Here is a 20724-nt window from a genome sequence, read left to right on the forward strand (position 1 = left end):
AAAGACCATGACAACCTTTGACTGAATATCTGATTTTCCATACATTCCTGAAATTCAAATTTTTATGTCAAAAGCTCCTAGTGTGTCTTGCCACAATGCCCCACAAGTTCTTTATCCAAATATGTTCCAAACACTCATGTATAAATAGGAGTGTCCAACTCACCATATCCTTGCCAGCTTTGATTAAAATTTTTTTTCTGTAATTGAATAGTTTTAAATGGCATTGAAATATTGTTGATTTTATTTGCATCTCTTTGATTATTAGTGACCATTTTCACATGTATATTGGTAAATTTAAAACTGCCTGTTCCTATTACTATTTTCTGAATGATTTGTTAGAGGCCTTTACATATTAAAAATGATATTTCTTGTCATACTTGTTGTAATCATTTATTTTCTGTCTTCTAGTTTGCCCTTTGATTTTTGTGAATAGAAATTAAATGTAGCCTCTTTTTGTCATGTTTCTCATCTGCTCCAGATTTCTCTCTATCTCTGTAGGGAACTTGACTATGGCTTTTGTGGCTATAGGGAACTTGACCACTGACCAAAGCTAAAGAGTGGTGGGTCATGGCATCAGGTGGTAACTATCAAGGTAAGGGAGTGGGGAGAATTTGAGTTATTGTTACAATTCTTGAATCTGTTCTAAGAGCCAGCTCAGTAAAGCAAATCAAGTGGGATAGTGACACAGTACTACCCTTACTGGCCCAACTTCAGATGAATAAAAAGCTCACTGTGGGCCAATTTGAATGAACTAGCTCTCTCTGCAGATACCATCCAGTGAAAGGTCTCCCAAGGGACATCTATTCATATCCAGCCCCAAACTATTCCCTTTTCATCTTCTCTTGATATCTTGGCCCCAGCATTTCCTTTAGTTCCTCTGACTAATTAGGTGGATCAGAAGTTTAGGCTTACACCCTGGTTTCCATGCTTGAGAGAACAAACGAAAAATAGATCTCACTAAACATTATTACTCAACTACCACACCATTCTCCAACAGCATTTATGCTGAGAAACTTAACTTCCCTTTGCAGTAGGAGCTCCAGGACCTCTGAGCACATCCTTCTCTAAGATAAGTGGAAAGTAGGGTGGCCCTTGGTAATAAATTTCCTCTACTTCCCCTTCCTTCCAGGCCATCCCTTCTATCATAGTCCATTTGGACTGCTATGACAAAATACCACACATTGGGTAGCTTATAAATAACAGAAATTTAGCTCTCACAATTCTGGAGACTGGAAGTCCAAGATCAGGATGCCAGCATGGTGAGGTGAGGGCCCTCTTCCAGGTCACAGACTTCTCCTTGTATCCTCACATTGTGGGAGGGTCAAGCTAGCTCTCTGGGGCCTCTTTTATAAGGTCACTAATCCCATTCATTAGGGCTCTGCTTTCACAACCTAAGCACCTCCCAAAGGCCTCACCTTTAATAACACCACCTTGACCATTGGGTTTTCAATATGTGAGTACTAGGAGGAGACAAACATTCAAACCATAACATTCTTCTTTACATTCTGACTAGCCACAAAATGCCATGTGTGTTTTAATGGTTAGGGGATCGGGGAGTGCAGTCACACATATGCACATATACACATTTGGTTAATTGATATAGCACTGTACTTGCTGTGTAATGTTGTGTAAGAAACTAGCTCTCTTCGTTCCTCATCGGTAAATGGGGATACTTACCACCCAGCTCCGGGGGCTGCTGTAAATATTAAATGAGATGATCCCTGTGCAAGCCTCATTTGATTAATATAAGTTGTAGTTACACAGAATGATAATACTAATAAATAACATTTTCAGATGGTTCTTATGTACCAGGCAACGTTACAGGCACTTGTTATATGTTATCTCATTTAATCCTCACAAAATATATGAAGAATCTAAACTCAGAAAGGTAAAACAACTTACATAAGGTCACAAAGAGAACACGCTAATTACGTTTCCCAGTAAGTCCTCAGGCCCCGGGTTCTGATTTTTAAGGTTTCCTCTTTTTTTCTGTATAAGTCAGCTTCCTAGCAGGAAACTGTTGTCAAAATCAATATGAGCAATTGAAGGAAGTTGAATAAAGAGGTGGCTGAGTTTAGAGATAATGAGAGCCAATGTAATGCCCTGTGGGTAACAACAGACTAGGCCTCAAGGGGCAAGAGAAGGGAGAAGTTACAGGAACATAAAGAGAGAATTGTAAATAGAGGGCCAACTGACAGCAACTGTGGACTTTAATCAGAGGAAAGTTCTGGAGGGTGGAAGCCCCAGAAGTAAATATTTGAGGATACTGCTCCCTCTCTCTGATCTCGTTGTGTTTCCTTTTCGCCAAACTCACTGGAAAGCCAGACAGTGGACATCATTGGTATTTACAAAGGTGGGTGGAGAAGGATGAATGGATCTGAAGAGACAAATGGGAACTATCTAGTACTGATTCCATGATCTTATGACACACACATTACTTGATTTTCAGAAATGCATGGTCAAAAGCAAACACTTAGGGGTGGAGGAGAGAGAAAGCAAAGAGATAGATAAAAATGAAAAGTAATGCTAACATTTTGGTGTATATCTTCCCTAAGAAGCAAACTTATAAAACCATCCTAATTTGTCACTACCAAATCTTCACTCTGCCTAAATCTGTGCCTTCAGCCTGCCTCCCTTCCACAATTTTAGAAGAATTATCCTTATTGTAAAAAAAAAAGTCAAGCATCACAACGTTGTTCTGGTTCACTTCCTATTTCACCTACTCAAAGACTTCTCTCCAGTAATTATCAGCTCCGTTTGTATCATCAGTTTTTCCATCCTTACTGAATCCCTCCCATCAGCATATACATATACATTAATATCATGCAGTTTCAAAATAATCTCCCCTCATCTATCTCCAGCTATACCCACCCAACTTTCTGCTTTTACAGTGAAACTTCTTAAAAGAATTGCCTCTTCACTTCTTGTTTTCTCCTCAAGACATTCCAAACGGGCATTTGCCTCCCTCGCTCTTGACACATGTCTCTTACAAAACTCACCAATGATGACCATGTTGCCAAATTCAGTGGTCACTTTTATATCCTCATTTTAGTCCTTTCTCAAGAACTAACTTCCTCTTTGAAAACTTTCTTTTCTTTTAACTAGTTCTTATGGTAGCATCACCTTCGACTTTTCTTCCCTCCTCACTGGCCACTCCTTCTCAGCCTCCTTCTGCTGCTTCTTACCCTCTATCCAATCTCTGAAAGTCACTGGGCTCTCTCTGGGCATGCCCTCTCTTCTACATCTACATTCTTTTTATAGGTAATGGCATTCAAACCCAAGGCTTTCAAAACTACCTATATGGTCAGGACTTCCAGATTTATCACTGCAGCCTTGACCTCTGAACTCTAGACACATCTATCCAGCTATTGCCTTAATGGCTCCACTTGAAAATTGAATAGGCATCTCAATTTATTCCAAAACAGAACTCCTGGCTTCTCCCATAAACCTATTTTTCCTGTTGTCTTCCTCAACTCAGTAAGTGTTTCTATGTCCGCCAAGTTGCTCAAACCAGAACTTACTATAATCCTCATTTCTCTCTTTACGATACCCCAAATCCAATCATCAGCAAATCTTGTTGACCCTACCTTCAAAACTATACTCCAAATCTGTTGCCTTCTCTCTATCTCTTCTGCTATCACACTAGTCTTGGCCTCCATCATTCCTTGCCTGGACCACAGCAATAGCTTCCTAACTGGTCTAGCAGTTTCCACACTTGACTTCCTAAAATCCAGTCTCTGTACAGCAGCTGGAATGATTCTGTCCAAATATATATAAAAGCAAGTCACTCCTCTGCTTAAACTCTCTCCCCCAAGACACACCCCTGCCCATTGCTTTATATGTGACTTAGAACAACATCCATGCCCCTTATCCCATCTGACAGGCCCCATGTGATCTGATCCTTGTCTAATCCTCAGACATATCTCACATGACCCTCCTCCTGCATCAGCCACATCAGCTTCTTTTTCTTAAACCTGCCAAGTTCATTCCTGCCTCAGGGCCTTTGCAGTTGCTCCTTTCTATGTGTGGAAATGATCCCTCAATCCCCAGATCTTTGAAGACCTAGTTTTTTCTTGTCATTTAGGTTGCAGCTTAAATGTTTCCTCCTCGGAGAGTCTTTTTTTAAACTATCCTACTTAAAGTAACTATAGCTCCCCTCTCATCATCACCAAATACCCCAGGCAGATCCTGACTCATACTCTCAGTTTTAATTTCATCAAGACAGCAGTAATCATGACAGGGTAGTGTGACACAAGGATATTTTCCTGTATTGTCCCATATTTGTAGTTTATTGCTGTCTTCTCCCACTGAAATTTGAGCTGAGAGAGAGTAAGAACCTGTCTGTTTCTTCGTTGCTTTACCTCTACCGCAAAAAATGACACCTGGCCCAATATCTCTTGCACAAGTGAATGAGAGAGATATAGATAGATACATAAATTCATTTATTTGTTCAACAAACATTGTGGATATGTATATGTACATACACACATACTCACGTGTGTGTGTATTTCACATACTTGTTTAACAAATGAATTATATTTACATAGCTGCTATCTACAGCTTTAGACTACTAGTTAAGAGTGTAGGCTTGTAAGCTAGACTGCCTGGGTTCAAATTCTACCTCTGCCACTTAATAAACTATATGACCTTGAACAAGTTACTTAATGCCCCATCTGAAAAGTGGGGATAGTAATAGCTTCTGCCCCATAGGGTGTTGTGATGATTATGTGAGTTAATACATGGAAAGCCCCTCGAACAGTGCCTGGCTCAATGGTTCATGCTCAATCGATGTTAGCTCGTGTTTTATTATCATTATCTATCTTCTTTCCCAAGGTTCCATCATATTTTACACATGACAGAACACATGATAGCCTGCATTTGTCTTAGCTGTAGAGCTTGATCGTCTCCTCATACCAATTAATGTGCTTCTGCATGTTTGATAAACACCTTTGAACTACAAAACTGCTATTGGTGAGAAGGGAGCACACTGTGTACTTTAGGAGGTGAAAGAATTCAAAATCATTATAAAACAACTTAGATTCAAATATAACATTGAAAATCAAAATCATATTTTGGGCATAGAGTGAAATTGTGAGCTCTTCCTCTTTACTGATAACTGTGCTCATCTTCCTTGGGGATGGTCACTTGCCAAAAGCAAATGCTTTTCTCTCACCCTCTTCCCCTTTCCTTCTCCTCTTCCTGCCTCTGGGTGGATATGTGTTTGTCTTCATTCTCTCTCTCTGCCCCTCTTGCCCCCTGACTGATATGCATGCATTTAGAAAGACTGGCAGGAACTGGAGTCAACTGTTCAGTGACTGTTCAGTGAGATTTCAGTGAAATCTAGGAGTGAATCTAATCTGGGTGGAAAGAAGTGGTCTCTTGCACATAGGTTGGTCTGGCTAGGACTGCTGAGTAAACCTTCAGTCAGTGTTGTTCAGGTTGAGTGCCAACTTCCATATTAGCATAACAAGAATTTATCCTTCTCCCCTGTCTGTTCCATCAGAAAATATCCTCTCACCACTTCCTCTGAGACACCTTGAAATAGCATGCAAAAGAGGCCATGAGACCCATGGCTTAGGTTACTAGCATGTGAGGATGGCTGAAGGGCTGTAAAGTTGCTCATCTTCTCCCTGTCTAACCTCTTCTCAGAAGTGGTCAAATGGCCATGCTTCAAAGCTGCCGCTTTGTACATCTGCTCACTCACATCCCATGTGTTCACTTTTCTTCTCCTACAGTGAAATCACCAAACATTCCTTGGAAAATATCTTGCCACTGCTGAAATGCCCTTTTATCTGGTATTTATATGATGAAGACAGTTCCTTTGGATTATTTAGAAGACAGAGTGTGTGATCAGGTAGAATTTTCAAAGACTGAATTCAAAGCTATCATGTACAATCTGTTTGCCTATGTTATACACCTCGGAGGCCAGAACAAGGCGGCTCTGAATACTCACACCAAGCAGACCAGTTTATCCTGCATGAGCAGGCCCGCCAAGGCAAAATCAGAAGTCTAGTGACCAACTACCTGGGTCTACTATCACATGGGCATACTTTCAGAAGCATAGGCTTATACCAACAAGGTGGGAAATCTTTGCAAGAAGTTTGCAAGCTCCTATAGAATTGAATGCCCTCAGATTGACTATGAAGAAGGATGGGTGCTTTTTAAATGGGGCGAAAAGTATTATGAACAGGCTAAGATGTGCTTCGAGAAGGCTCTGGAAAAGAGACCCACCAATGCAGAGTTCTCCCTAGGATTGGTGATCACAGTCTATCATCTGGATGACAAAGCATCAACAGAGAACACCATTCGCCCTTGGAGTCGGGCCATCCAGCCCAATCCTGACAACCACAGTATATGAACATTCTCCTAGCTCTCACTCTTCAGAAGATCAAGAAAGAAGTAGAAGGACAAAAGCTAGTGGAAAACGCCTTGAAAAAAACACCGTGTCCAACAGATGTACTCTGCAGTGCAGCCAAATCTTACCAAATTAATGGTACACTGGACCCAGCTATAGAATTACTTTAAAAGGCTTTAGAATCAGGGCCAAACAATGCCTACCAACATCTCCAGACTGGATGCTGCCACAGAGCAAAAACCAGACAAAGAGAGAGGTCAAGAAAGTGCTCAACTAATGAGGATGAAGAACCACAGAAATAATGACAAACACTTTGGATCACTTTAGGTAAGTTGTTGAATTGAATGTTCACCTCCCCCGTGCCGGCTTGGACCATGCATGCCTCTATGTCATGACAGGTCAGTATGATGAGACGAAGTATTACTTCCAGAAAGCATTCAGTAAGGATCTGACTCCAGCAGAGAGACAAACGCTCCATGTGCGGTACGGCAACTTTCTGCAGGACCAGAGGATGTGCAATGACACTGCCATCCGCCATTACCTGGAGGTCTTGAACAGAAACGGGACAGTGACTGAGAAGGAAAAACTGATCATAAATTTAAGAAGAACTGCCAAGAAATAACTCTGAAAACACCTCAGACGCTGTGGGTTGGCAACTCTCCAGATTCATTCGTGGACTGATAGAAAAGGGCACCCAACAGCTGACGGCTCAGAGAGAGGACTGGATGCCTGCTGGACGATCCAGCCTCAGACCCTGGCTGATTTGTCCCCCTGCATCTCTGGCTGGGAAGGGCAGTAAGGAAATGGTAGAGGGTACAGGTGGGGCCCACCTCCCAAGAGCAGAAGGCCCTAGAAAGAGTGTATAACCAGGCTTCTGAGCTTCAGAGAGAGAAGAGAGAGCGCAAGAGAGAGGGATAGGAGGCCTGTTTGTTGTTCACGAAGGGGAGGGAATTGGGAATTCAGAGAAGCTGCAACTCACAGGAGCAGGGCCCAATGGCTGGGCTCCTCATTTTGCTGTCTCTTTTTCCATATGAAACAACACAAAGGCATAAAATATTAATAAATTCAACTACATTAGAAACACATTGCACAGATGAGATACCTTTAAAAAGTCAAAAGATAAATGACAATCTTAAAAATACTATTTCAACAGATTACTAGGTAAAAGATTAACTTCCTCAATGCTGACATAGTTCCTGTTAATCAATAAGGAAAAATCAACTCAATTGAAAAATGGGCAATGATCGGGAACAGACAGGAAATGCAAATGACTTTAAACCTATGAAATGATTGTCAATGTCATTCCTATTTAGAGCAAAGCAAACCAATACTACAAGGGAAACCATCTCAGGTCAATAAAGAAAACACCTTTCCTAAGAGTGTACCAACAACGTGTGGGTAATAGGCTTTATTGTGCATTGCCAATGAGAGGGTCAAGTGTATAGCTGGAGGGAATTTGTTGCAGGCCATTAAGTGTACATAAACCTTTGCCCCAGCGATTCCCCTCTTACTAGTTTGTTTATTTACATATGCATGCAAAGACATGTACATGGATATTCATGAAGCTCTGTTTATAATCACAAAGGACTGAAAACAACTCAAGTGTCCATCTTTAGGGGACTCATTAATTCAATTTAATGTTTCATCCATGAAATAGCACGTAGCTATTGTAAAAAAAAAAAAGGCAGTTCTACATGTAAAAATATAGAACACTATCTCCGAGATATATTAAAAAATGAAAAGATAGAAGTACACAAGGGTGTGTACAGCATGCTAACATTGTTCAAAGGAAGGAAGGAAGGGCAGGAGGGAGAAAAAAAGAAATATCAGATCACAAATACACATAGAATATTTGCAGAAGGATATATTCCGTCTGGAGTAGCCTCTAGAGAAGGAACTAGTTGTCTAGGAGTCCATATGCAAGGGAGACTTATTTTCGATTGTATATCTTTTTGAATTTTGAATTTGATACCAAGAGCAAATATTACATAGTCAAATAAAGTAACAAAACAAATTCAAAACAAAGATGGTCAGGCCAGAATGCTCTGACCACCCCATTGGTGTCCACTCTGCAAATAGTTCCTAGTGTGTGCAAACCACACTAATCAATGTTTGAAAATCTCTGCACATAACCAACTAGTCTCTATTTCCAGGTCCTTCCCCATGCCTGAATCTCTACCACCACCACCACCCACTCACCCCACCTCAAACATACACAAAATGTTCTCCAACTCTTTTCACCAATCCATAACTTTGTTCATCAAAATTGATTTTTGAAAGTTGAACTGCCTCCTGGAAGTTTGCTCTGACCACTCTCCTCCATCTGTCTTAATCTCCTCTGGCTCTTTTGCCATCAGTACTAGGAAATTTACTTTTCGTGCAACAAACTTTTCCTGGGCTCTAGGAAGAAATGGAAGTAATATGATAAGTGAGAGTGTACCAAAATGAAAGGCACACATCTTTAACAGTTCACACTGTAATATGGTGCTTCTGTTGACAGCACACACAACCTCAGTTGTCTCATGTCCCAATAATAGCTTCATCCATTCCACGTGCTTTCCGGTTTTGAAGAGCTTTCCTCTCTGTTGTTAGATGTCTGAAAGTTTAATCTTGTGATCAGATTAGGAACTTCCGAAAGGCAGAGACAAAGGTTTTTATTTCATAGTGATAAATACCTGCCCTGACACTGAGGGGCAATTTTAGTCTGCATTGGTTGGCCTGGCATGAGGATGGAGGTCTCTGCCTGTAGCCCTTTAGTAAGTACAAAAAGAGTGTAAAGAAAGGTGCAAAGTCTGGTTGGAAACTGTGAAAAACCCTAGAAGCTTTGCTTCCAAAGACCTGGTGAGGCAGCTGATAAGAGAGGTGGAAATATTCCTACTGTCAATTTAAAAAAAGATCCGGAATTCACATACATTCAGAGAACACATAAACATTCCCACACATTTCCTCTGACTACCTTTTCTGTCCCTTGTACCTTTATGTGGCCTTTTTTCACGTCTCTTTTACCTACTAATGCTTCCCTGATAATCTACTTCTAAAACTCTTTTTATTCTCAGAATCAAACATTGACAAATATTTGAGGCATTCTTTGAGGGCACTAATGTTTTGAATAAATGCTCTCCTAAGGGATACTATCAACAAAGGTCCTATACGTTGGTCCCATCTGGGACCAACAAGGTAAAAAGAAAACCCCCACCCCGTGGCAGAAGAGATCAGAATAAGAGAGTCAATGTCAAAAAGAACCTCCCAGAGGATGGAGTCAGGGATGTGGAGAATCACGGCAAGAGAGTTCCCATCAGAGAGCAGAATCAGGGTCTAAATAAGGAACTTCCACCATTGCCACCATTAGAGGATCTTCAAAATGCCTATCCAGCAGAAATCATCATTGCTACCAACTTATGACCTCTGAAGTGCCTCCACGTTCCCATTTTTCAATTTGGACTGTGTATGATGGTTATCATGCCCCACCATTGCACGTGGCTCACATGAATTATCTAACTTTATCTAGTCTTTTAGTGTTTTTATCACCAGATCACAAGGACTCACACCCACACCAGTGGGGAGAACAGTGCATCACCCAGAGATCCCTGACCATGAGCTGGTATAACGATTGCTTTGACTCCGGGTTGACTCCCTTGGGAAAGGTCTGAGTATGCTCTGTGTTTGGGAAGAAGGGTACACTGTGGATATTTAGGGCCAGAGTAGGATACTGTGATAGAAAAAGCTCATGGCCTCCCCAAACAAGTGCTCCCACTTCCATAGTATGAAGTGGTCATTGGCAGGGGGGCTTCCCAGTCTGGAACTACATTTCCCAACCTCCCTTGACATCTAAGTGGGCCAGGAATTGCTTGGCCCCACCCTTAGCATTTCTGATTCACTAGGTCTAGAATGGATCCTGAGAATTTGCATTTGTAGCAGGTTCCCAGATGATGCTGGTACTGCTGGTGGTTGATGACAATGTGAGAGGTCGTGTACTATACCACTTTGTAGCTGATACAGCCCCTCAAGGTGGCTTTCCTCATTCCAGGAACAGCAAATACAGAGTCTCCGTTAGTTAAGCTGAGACGGGGGCAGCCCTAGGTCTATATTCTAGGACACAGACACATAAATATTTGTAACAACCAGAGTAATCAGAACTGTCATTGAGTAAGTTTCATTTTTCTCAAAATAGAAATATTGCCAGGAAAAACCGGTTTTCCTTTCCAGTTTCTATTTTGCAAGCACACCGTGTATTCTCACAGTTGATACAACCCTATTGTGGTAGCATTATACACAGGCACTGGCCATATAGATTTCTGAAAAGTAAATCGGTACCTTTAGGCACTTCAAAACTCAGTGACCATGTGCTTTCTCTGTGCTTCTCCCCAGCCAGTACCTTTATTAGTAAGATGTAAACATTTCTATCCAATAGTTTTCCGGAATGCAAATTCCAAGAAACAAAACAAAATTCACAATGTTCCTAGTTTCCTATTTCAACATTTCTTGTACATCTAACATACATTTCTATAAATACATAATAGAATTTGTAAATAGAACTAGAACTTGTAACTCTTGAGTGAGACCTAAAAGTAAGGGTTTCCAACTGGGATGGTCTTAGCTGTGTATCCTAATAAAAGGGTAGAGGATTGTCAGAAGCATAGCTTCTGCTTCCACCCTGCCCAAGGCAGAAAAACCCACAAGAAAGAATGCTCTCTCCAAGACGAATAACCCGCCTTACCAACCGCCGGTTTACTGGCGAGTATGTTTCACCTACGCTCTGTGTAATTTCCTGACCTCAAAGACACCTGGTGCTATTACCTTTTTTCCCCTTGGGTTTATGTACATTGTAATCCCTTTGTGATCAAGGGTGTGAATAAGAAAAAAGCAAAGAAAGCACTTTTCCCCTAACACAACAAGCCACCATGGCTGCAAATTGCAAGGTACTAGTGCTGAATACCAGGGTGACCCACGGGGATTTAAAATGTTATTGAACTCAAGGAAGCCAAGAATGCACAGAGATGTCAGGGATTGTTTGGCTCAGGTTAGTGGTCATGATGGATGACAACATCCATCATGTTAGAGGATCCAACACTGGATGTTGTCATTCAAATGTCAGAGGAGCTAAAGCTCTGGAAAAGGCAAACATCCAAAGTCTCCCTTCTGTCTCTTTGGGTAATGATTTTAGTTCTTAATTATAATAAAAACTAATATTTACTTATGTCCAGGCCTTATTCTAAGGTCATTTCATGTATTAATCTATTTGATCCTCACAACAGCACTATGAATTATCAGTAGTATTATCCCCATTTCTCAGGAGAAGAAAGTAGAGCACAGAGACTTCAATAATTTCCACAGTGTCACAGCATATAAATGGAGCCTAGTTTCAAATCCAGATAGACTGACATCAGAGCCCACAGTTCTAATCATATACTCATTCATTCAACAACTACTTTTTGAATGCCTGCCATGTGCCAAGTATTATTGCAGGGACTGGAGGTTCAGCAGTGAAAGAAACAGATGAAAAACCCCTGCCCTGCGGAGGTTACGTAACTGCTCCTTACAGTGGCCTGCAGGGTCACACTGGTGATAAGGGTGGGCAGGGTGAGGATGGGTTAACATTGCAACAATGAGGCAGGGTGCATGGTAAATGTATGTTTCTCCGAGTTGGGCTCCATTGATGTCAGCTGATCTAAGACATTAATACAATTCACAAAGAGGAAGTTCTGACTCACTGCACAGAGTGGGGGTAGGGGCGCCAAATAGCTTACCTCTTATTCAGGATTGTTTCCTCTTAGAGACCTGCCAATTTCACTTTCCAGTTTCGATTTCTCTTGCCTTATGTCAGTTGCAGGGGAAACAAAGCAAAGGAACTAGCTGATGCTTCTATATATAGGTCTCTTTAGCATTTATTTGAGGCAGAGGAGGAGGATTTCTGAAGAGCACAGTAGCCTGAACGGTGGCCTTTCAGAACAGCTGAGAAGTGCACGGCAATCATGAGGTAACAATTCTCCCTTCTCTGATTGTGTTGAAAATGTCTAATCAATCTTGATGTGGAAGGCAAATCCTAAACAGCTCTAATGAAGGCAAGTTCCTGAATTGTTTTGCTTTAGTGTTTGTTTATAGCCTTACCTCCTACCGGAGAAGCTGAGAGCTGAGGTCAGAAAGGAGGTAGGAAGGAAGGGGGCAGAGAGAGAGAAGATTAATCATGCAGGTGCTTCATTTAAAGATGGGGTCTGTAGACTAAGTCCACAGTCTAAAGATGTAGCTCCTGTAGACTGTCTCTCTTTTGTTTCTTATCAGAAAGGATTAAGTGAGGGGCTTTTAATAAGATTCTTATTTAACAAAAGATCTCTTTTTAGCAGATATTGTTAAAAATGTACTCAGGGTAGCAACCCCGCTTCAGGCTAAGGTGGATATTACGTTTAATGTGTTCATCATCTCAGATTTGTATTACGTCTCATAAAATGTATTCATTCATTCAACAGAAATGTATTTTACCCCAAAATTCCACTGATTGGCTAAAGTCCTCCTATCTGAATTATGAATTGGATATAGAGTGCTTAGAGAAAATAGTCCCCATCCTCTCACACCCAGAAACATAAGATTGCCCTGGGGAGGAAGTGTTAGGTCATTGGGGAGGAAGGGAGCTTTCTATTTTCTCCAGTTTGAGGGTAAGGATGCCTAAGCTTCAGTCCTGGGAGCTCCAGAATGCAGTGACACCAGCCTAGAGGACACTTACTTCCTAGAGAACACAGTGCCCTCCTTCTATAAGTTTCCTGATCTCTCTTCTAGAAATGATTTTTTTTTCTGCTAGTCTGCATGTCTGCCTGATAGGACAAAAAAAAAGATTTGAGGTATTTCCAGATGCCTGTTTTTATGGTAACTCAGAATCTTTAGAATCCTTGTTCCTAATTCTTACAATTTTAGCATGGTCTTCTCTTAGAATCTTTCCCATAATAATACAGACTCATCAATCTCTCTTCTAATTTTCTTTGATTCTTTAGCTATAAGCATTGTCACCAGGCATTGCCCCTATGCTCTAAGACAGTGGTTCTCAAATTTGAGCATGCATAACAAACACCTGGAGAGCTTACAAGACAGATTCCTGGGCTCTAGCTCCTCCCCTAGATCTGATTTGGTAGTTCTGAGTTTGGATCCAAGGATGCGCATTTCTAACAGGCTCCTTGGTGGTGTTGGTACTGCTCTAAGACACTGTAGTGGCAGCATGAGATCTGAGCCTGGTGAACGGTGATACTGTGGCTTTCAACCAGACAAAAAGCAAGGGAAGAAATTGTTGTTGTGTAAACAGTTGGAACTTCTAGAGGCATCGGGAGCATAAGTCTCACAAGTCTGAGTCCAGGAATCAAGTATCTGGGACCAGCTTCTGATTTACCAGTGGAAATAAAAACCCATAATCACACAGTGAAATTGGATGCCTTTTGAATGGCTGCTCAAAGGGATTTTATGAGTGTATATATTAAATGTCTCTATCCTGCAAATACACAATTGACTATATGTTTTATATATTGGAGATAATTTCAACTGTATTCACTCTCTCTGTTTCTTTTATAAAATGAGAAAGGAGCTAAACAGCTTATGTGCTAAGGGAATCTTCCTGTAGCCTCACTGAGAAGGAAAATAGATCAGATTGGACATGAACTTTTCAAGGGGAGGCTCCTGTCATTACAATGCCAGATACCAAGCCAGGCACTCTCTTGGGCTCCCTGCCCCCCGCCCCCCATGTTATATCAAGAGGCTTAGACAGCCTGGCTCTTCACTGAGACCTGCCCAGGGCTTTGAAAGGACAGAGGGTCCTTCCCTGACTGGAAACTCCTACCCATTTTCCATCCTATTTTTTGTTTATTCTACTTGAGGTAGTTAAATCTCCATTTGTTTCAAGTAACAGATATGCCCAGGAACTGATTTCAAGTTCCTAGAGTGGCTGACAGGACCCATGGACTATAGCAACCCCAGGAGGACTAGAATAGACGACTGGAGAGCTTGAGGGATCCAGACTCTGTGTCTTCTCCATGTGCATCTGGGTCACTCACTCCGCAGCATATATTACAGAATATGGTCACCATCAGACCCCAGCGTGCACAGTACTCTTCATAACATGTGAAAACTGGCTCCAGCTCCCTCACTACCTCTCAGTTCCATTTCCAGCTTTCACTCAAGTTTGTGTGCCCAGCCCTGGTCCAATCAAATTAGGTGGTGGGAGGGGGCTATAAAAAGTGAAAGATAGGGGGCAGGAAGAAAATGTCCAAACACTTTGGACAAGTGTTTCAAAAGTGAGCCTTGCCACATTACATGACTTCACAGATATCTATTGGTTCTCTATGTCATAATCCATAATATTTAGAATATCAGCTCCTGATAAAAGAGCTAATTCATATATACCATGAAGAAAAATTTTTTAAGTGAGAAAAAGCTACATTTCAGAGTTTCTAACACATAGGCAATGTAGAGAAACAATTTTGGGCAATTAATGATTTTTAACCTACTCATCTCTAAAGTTATTCAAGATAGGCTTTTTGTTTATTTGTCTGTTTGCTGTTTCTATTTGGTTAGCTTTGCTTATTTGTTTATTTATTTATTTATTAATTTTGAGGACGAACACTAGAGAGAATGGAAAATCTTTCCAGAAGAGTTGTAGGGGCACCCTAAGGGAAAAAGACCATTTTCCACAAGAAAAGATGCTAGCTGTCTTGTGGGCCTCCTCCTGTAGCCACACTTCTAACCCCCTGTTACGAAAGCAAACCGCAAGAGAGGAAAAATAAAATTTCAAAAGAAAATTAAAGCAACAAATGCAAAATTATTAATAGATCACCTCAACGAGACATGTTAAAAACAGAAATCACCAGTCTAAGAAGTAGAGGTGGGGAGGAGGGGAGGAAAAAATGATTATATTTTATTCCAAAATGAAAGTTTAAGACACTGCTAACATATATAATAATAATAAAGTTAAGAGGCAGAATAATACAAAAGCAGGGGAAATGAGTAAAAATGAAGAATGGTTGAAATTAAGATTTAAATGGTTAAGATGGAAAAGTTCAGAAAAAATGAGAACATAGAATGTCAAAATAATAAAAAGACAAAACAAAACCAAATTGATAGAAAAGTTTGGAAAAACAAAAATAATCAATTCAGGATATATGAAAAGCACAAATAATTAGACAGGACATAGAAAGTAATAAAGATTTAAACAGACAAATTAAGGAGAACTAAGGAATTAAAAATATAGAAGATAAAATGGAGTTGAATTTCAGAGGGATAACAAGAGATTAAAATCAGAATGGCAAAACATTAAAAGAGTAGAAAATTTTACAACTAAAATTTCAAAATACAAAAGTAATTCTAGGTAAAAATGAAGAACAGAAACAAAAAGCAAGTAAATAGAATTACTGCTTAAACATCACATAAAATCCAACCTCCGCTAAAATCAGTTGCCACAGATTTGGCAGCCCCTGCAGAGGCCGTCACAAGCAGAGAGCGGAGGACCAGCGCCACCTCACAAACACTGCCTTATTCCAGAAAACCTAGCCCCAGGCTCAGAGACCTGCCCACTCCTTCTCCCTAACTCTTCTGCTGCCCATAGTTACCCAATGGCTGCTTCCCCCAGCATATAACACACACACCAAAATACAGAAAGAAAAAAAAGAATTGGTAAATCTGTGCTATTTCTCAAAATGTCCATCTTTGTGTTTTCCCCTATAGTGAGACCACAAAGAACTCCTTGGAGAGCAGCCTACGGCAACTAAAATGCCATTTCACCTGGAACTTGTTAGAGGGAGAAAATTCCTTGGATGATTTTGAAGACAGAGTGTGTAACCAGATTGAGTTTCAGAACAATGAATTCAAAGCCACAATGTACAACATATTGGCCTACATAAAACACCACAGAGGCCAAAATGAGGCAGCCCTGGAAAGCTTACAACAGGCTGAAGAGTTAATCCAGCAAGAGCATGCTGACCAAGCAGAAATCAGAAGTCTGGTCACCTGGGGAAACTATGCCTGGGTCTACTATCACATGGGCAGACTCGCAGAAGCTCAAATTTATGTAGACAAGGTAAAACAAGTGTGCGAGAAGTTTTCCAGCCACTATAGAATTGAGAGACCTGAAATAGATTGTGAGGAAGGGTGGTCACGGTTAAAGTGTGGAGGAAACCAAAATGAAAGGGCAAAGGCGTGTTTTCAGAAGGCTCTGGAAAAGAACCCAAAGAATCCAGAAGTCATCTGTGGACTGGCAATTGCGAGCTACCGTCTAGATAACCGGCCACCGCCTCAGAATCCCATTGACCCTCTGAGGCAAGCCATTCGGCTGAATCCTGACAACCAATATGTTAAAGTCCTCCTGGCTCTGAAACTTCACAAGCTGAGTGAAGAAGGTGAAGGAGAGAGATTAGCGGAAGAAGCTTTGGAGAAAGCCCCGCATGCAACAGATGTGCTTCGCAGTGCAGCAAAGCTCTATCGAAGCAAAGGTGCCCTGGACAAAGCTATAGAACTGCTTAGAAAGGCTCTAGAACGCGTGCCAAACAATGCCCACCTGCATTACCATATTGGGTGCTGCTATAGGGAAAAAGTCCTCCAATTACAGAAGGTAGGAGAGATTGAAATGTATGGGGAAAGAGAGAAGGTACAGGAACTAATAGGACAAGCTGTGGATCATTTAAAGAGAGCTGATGAGATCAATGGAAATCTCCCCCATGCCTGCTCCTACCTTTCCTGCCTCTATGCACAAGCAGGTCAGTATGAGGAAGCAGAGTATTACTTCCAAAAAGAATTCAGCAAAGAGCTGACTCCTGTAGCCAAACAAGTGCTCCATCTGCGATATGGCAACTTTCAGCGGTACCAAATGAAGTGTGAAGACAAGGCCATCCTCCATTTTATAGAGGGTGTGAAAATAAACCAGGAGTCCAAGGAGAAAGAAAAGATGAAAGACAAGCTGAAAAAAATTGCCCAGGGCAGACTTTCTAGAAATGGAGCAGATTCTGAGGCTTTGTCTCTCTTGGTGTTTCTTCAGGAGGTGAATGGAGAATCGGGGCAAGCAGGTGAAAATTCTGAGGGGGCTTTGGACTCTGGAGGCCTCTTCCCTTCAGCATCTTTAGCTGAGGAATGAGGAACTGGGACATGTTGCCCTCAGGGCTACTGCTGGAAGGGAGCTGAAACCCCGCCAGCAAGTTGGTATTCAAAATATTAACAACTGGTGTGGCATAGGCATGGGCTAAGACACTGGCCACCGGACTGGATCAGGGATATGGAGAACATTGCCAGGCCAAGTGTGAACACTTGAATTGCTCAGGGCGTTCTGGGAGAGGCACCAGATTGGGACAGGTCCTGGTGCTTGGTAAGGGGACTATTTCTCAGTGGACTTCTTGGGACCAGTTTGCACGGGGACATTTGCTTAGTCACCCCCCACGCGTGGGGTTTGTTTCTATGTTGATAGAAAGCAGCCAGATTGCTCACATCGGTAACACTGTGGTCCATTTTTGCAATGTTTTTCCATCCTTAGAGTCATTTTAGATCCTCTACAGTTCGGCCCTGCATAGACACAAATGTCCCATGTCCATCCAAAGGCTAGGGGACCAAAGCTTAGATAGGACTGGGTGTCCCCTCTCTCTGACTTCTGCCTTCTTCCCCCTCCTCCTCCTCACACAATCCTCAATCTAGACTCTCCTACACAACATGGGTTCAATTGTCTCATTAACTGAGGTGGGAACATAGTTTGAAAATAAGAGCAGAGAACAGGTCAAATCTGGAAGGAACAGAGTTAGGAGAAGCAATGGGGTCCAGCCAACCACAGTACCATTTTTCATGAGCCACACGGGGAAATTTCACCTCTTCTCTGCCCTCCCTAGAATCATAATACAGCAGGTGAAGAACAAAGAAAAGGATTGAAATCTTCAGGGAAACTACAAAATTCATGATATGCTTGAGGCAAATGGGATTTTCTAGGTAAATACTGCATAGCCTGCAACATCAACGTAGATGTGAACCAAAACAGAGTCAGCTGACCCAGCATGACAGCAGCAGCCACCCTCTGGGTTGCAAAATGTTTGCCTGTTAGAATTAGCTTAGATTTAAATGGTAGTTACTAGGGCCTGAGGGGTGGGGGAATGGGAGAGATGTTTAAGGGTACAAACTTGCAACTAGGAGATAAATAAGACCTGGAGATCTAATGCACAGTATAGTGATTACAGGCACACTGTTGTATTATAATCATCAAATGTCCTAAGCGATGAGATCTTAATTATTCCCACCACAAAAAAGAGATGATAAATATACGGCATAATAGAGGTCCTAAGTATGGCTACAATGACAATCATAATACATAAACGCATCAAATCAACATGTTGTAAACTTAAAATTACACAATGTTATATGTCAACTATATTTCAATAAATTTAAGTAGATATTAACATTTTATTAAGCAATTAAAACATTATACTATAAAATTCAAGGTGTTTTTAAATTAAAAATTCCAACTACTATCATGCAGTTTTATGTCATTTTCTGTTTCTATTAAAAAGTGTTGTGTGCCCTGGAGATCATCAGTATGTACAGTATGGATTTCTGAAACAAAGTCATAGATTTCATTAACAAATAACTTAGATGTGATGGACCATAAATGGTGTCCTGGATTTTCTGAAATTTTGCTGTACCTTAAGTCTTCCAGACTCAGCTACTGATGAAGGAAATGTTACACTGGGTACGAACTGGCTCCGTATAACCCAGACTGGTCTACCATCATAACCACCGAATAGAACAAAGTTTTGTCTACAACCTTAAGAGTGCAGGGCTACAGCTTACACCCCAACCTCCACCATCATGCACCCCCATGCACACAAACACCCTGCCCCCACACTGACAGTGGGTGGGCTGCTGCCCCTCTCTGTTAAATCTTGTTAACGTCTTGTGCTTCTGGCCACATTCTCTGTCCTCTTCTGACCTCCAATATGAGGTGGAAGTGAGCAAGTGTGGCCGATTCTGTTTTATGCCCCATTCTGGAGGCAATCTAAATGCATGTTGCAGAGTTCTCCCTATTAAGTACAAAATAGAGACACAAAACCCTGAAGTCACTCTTGTTTTTCAAGAGGGCTCTGGTGGAAAACATAATTCACACCAGTTGCAAAGGTAGACTCGTTGCTTTGGATTGAATTGGACAAGTGTCCGTCTCAGAGGAAGGTTTAGCTCACTTTGCCTGAGTAACTTATTATTGGATCTGGTGCCTGGGGAGGAAAACTAGGAATGTTCTGAGCGGAAAGTAAGATGGGCAGGTACACTGACCCTGAGAGAGGACCACTGGCACCTGTAGAGGGCTAAAGAAAGTACGCCAAGTGTATGTAATCTTGTCCTTACATGTCATGCCACCCAAACCCTTGCTGGAACAGGACCCTGAAAGGAAAAAGGAGGAAAGGGTAGGGACGAGATGTATGACATATTATATTTGATATTTAATCGAGGACTTAAAGCTAACAAAATTGATTGGAAAACAATAAAGAAAATTATGTATCTAGCTCATGTTTCCTGAAATCTCTCTATCAGGGATAAGAAATGAGCCATATTAATTGGAATGACTGGAATTCCCTGGCTCTTAACCACATCGCCCGGTGCAGGACATTTGACTCCCCTCATATCCTCACCCAGGTAAATAACAAGCCCCCAACAGGCATCTCCTAGGTGTCGATGAACAAGTCTGTCAGAATCATCTGATCACATCCGCTGTTGGTATTGCTCCAGCACCCACACCCATCAATGTCCTCTGCCCACAAAACTGCTGCAATATATGTCATCATTCTCTGTATTTGATTGCCACCTGAAGAGTACCGACATCCCTGCCAAAGATGTTCTCAAGCATATCAGCGCCCATGAAGGAGGGAGGAGCATTTCTCTCATTCCTGTCAGGGTTCCAATTAGTACTAATTATTTCTCAGCCTCAGCGTCCTCAGTGCAAGATTCACCAGCCTCTGATAGTAGCCCCTTTTCCATAGAGCTCAAACACAGTCCCTGGGGGCAGCCGACCTTGAGTCAGGCTCTACTTTCCTCTTTCCTCTCACCTCATGTCAACTGACTGCACAATCTGCATCCAGTAAGACCAGAAGCATGGAAGTGTTAGAATCCTGAAGGTAAACACAAACAAGACTGTGCTAGGATCCTTACCACGTGCACCACCAAACCTTGGAGGCCAACCTGGGAAATGTGGGTTTCAGCTAGAGACCATGTACTCCTGTTTCCTCCCTTCCTCCACCACTTCCCCCATCATTTATTTTGGGGACGGGAGTAACTTAATTTGACTAATTAGAAATTGTCCATATGATTTACAGTGCAGCTGCCTCCTTGCTGGTCATCTACACCTTCTTGGGAGGCTGCAAACAGGGAAACTGACCAAA

The 20724-nt window shown here is 41.6% G+C and overlaps 1 protein-coding gene across 1 annotated transcript; it reads left to right on the forward strand.

Annotated features, from left to right (window-relative positions):
* The first annotated feature begins 12081 nt into the window (after positions 1–12081).
* On the forward strand, positions 12082–18825 carry IFIT2 (interferon induced protein with tetratricopeptide repeats 2). Its single transcript, XM_087432236.1, has 2 exons — positions 12082–12332; positions 16052–18825. The coding sequence occupies exons 1-2, from the start codon at positions 12328–12330 to the stop codon at positions 17451–17453; spliced, it is 1407 nt and encodes a 468-aa protein (XP_087288362.1). The 5' UTR covers positions 12082–12327; the 3' UTR covers positions 17454–18825.
* Positions 18826–20724: the final 1899 nt, after the last annotated feature.

Source organism: Ceratotherium simum, chromosome 6 (assembly GCF_057802395.1).
Source record: "Ceratotherium simum simum isolate JZ-2026a chromosome 6, ASM5780239v1, whole genome shotgun sequence".
In the NCBI taxonomy this organism is placed as follows: Eukaryota; Metazoa; Chordata; class Mammalia; order Perissodactyla; family Rhinocerotidae; genus Ceratotherium; species Ceratotherium simum.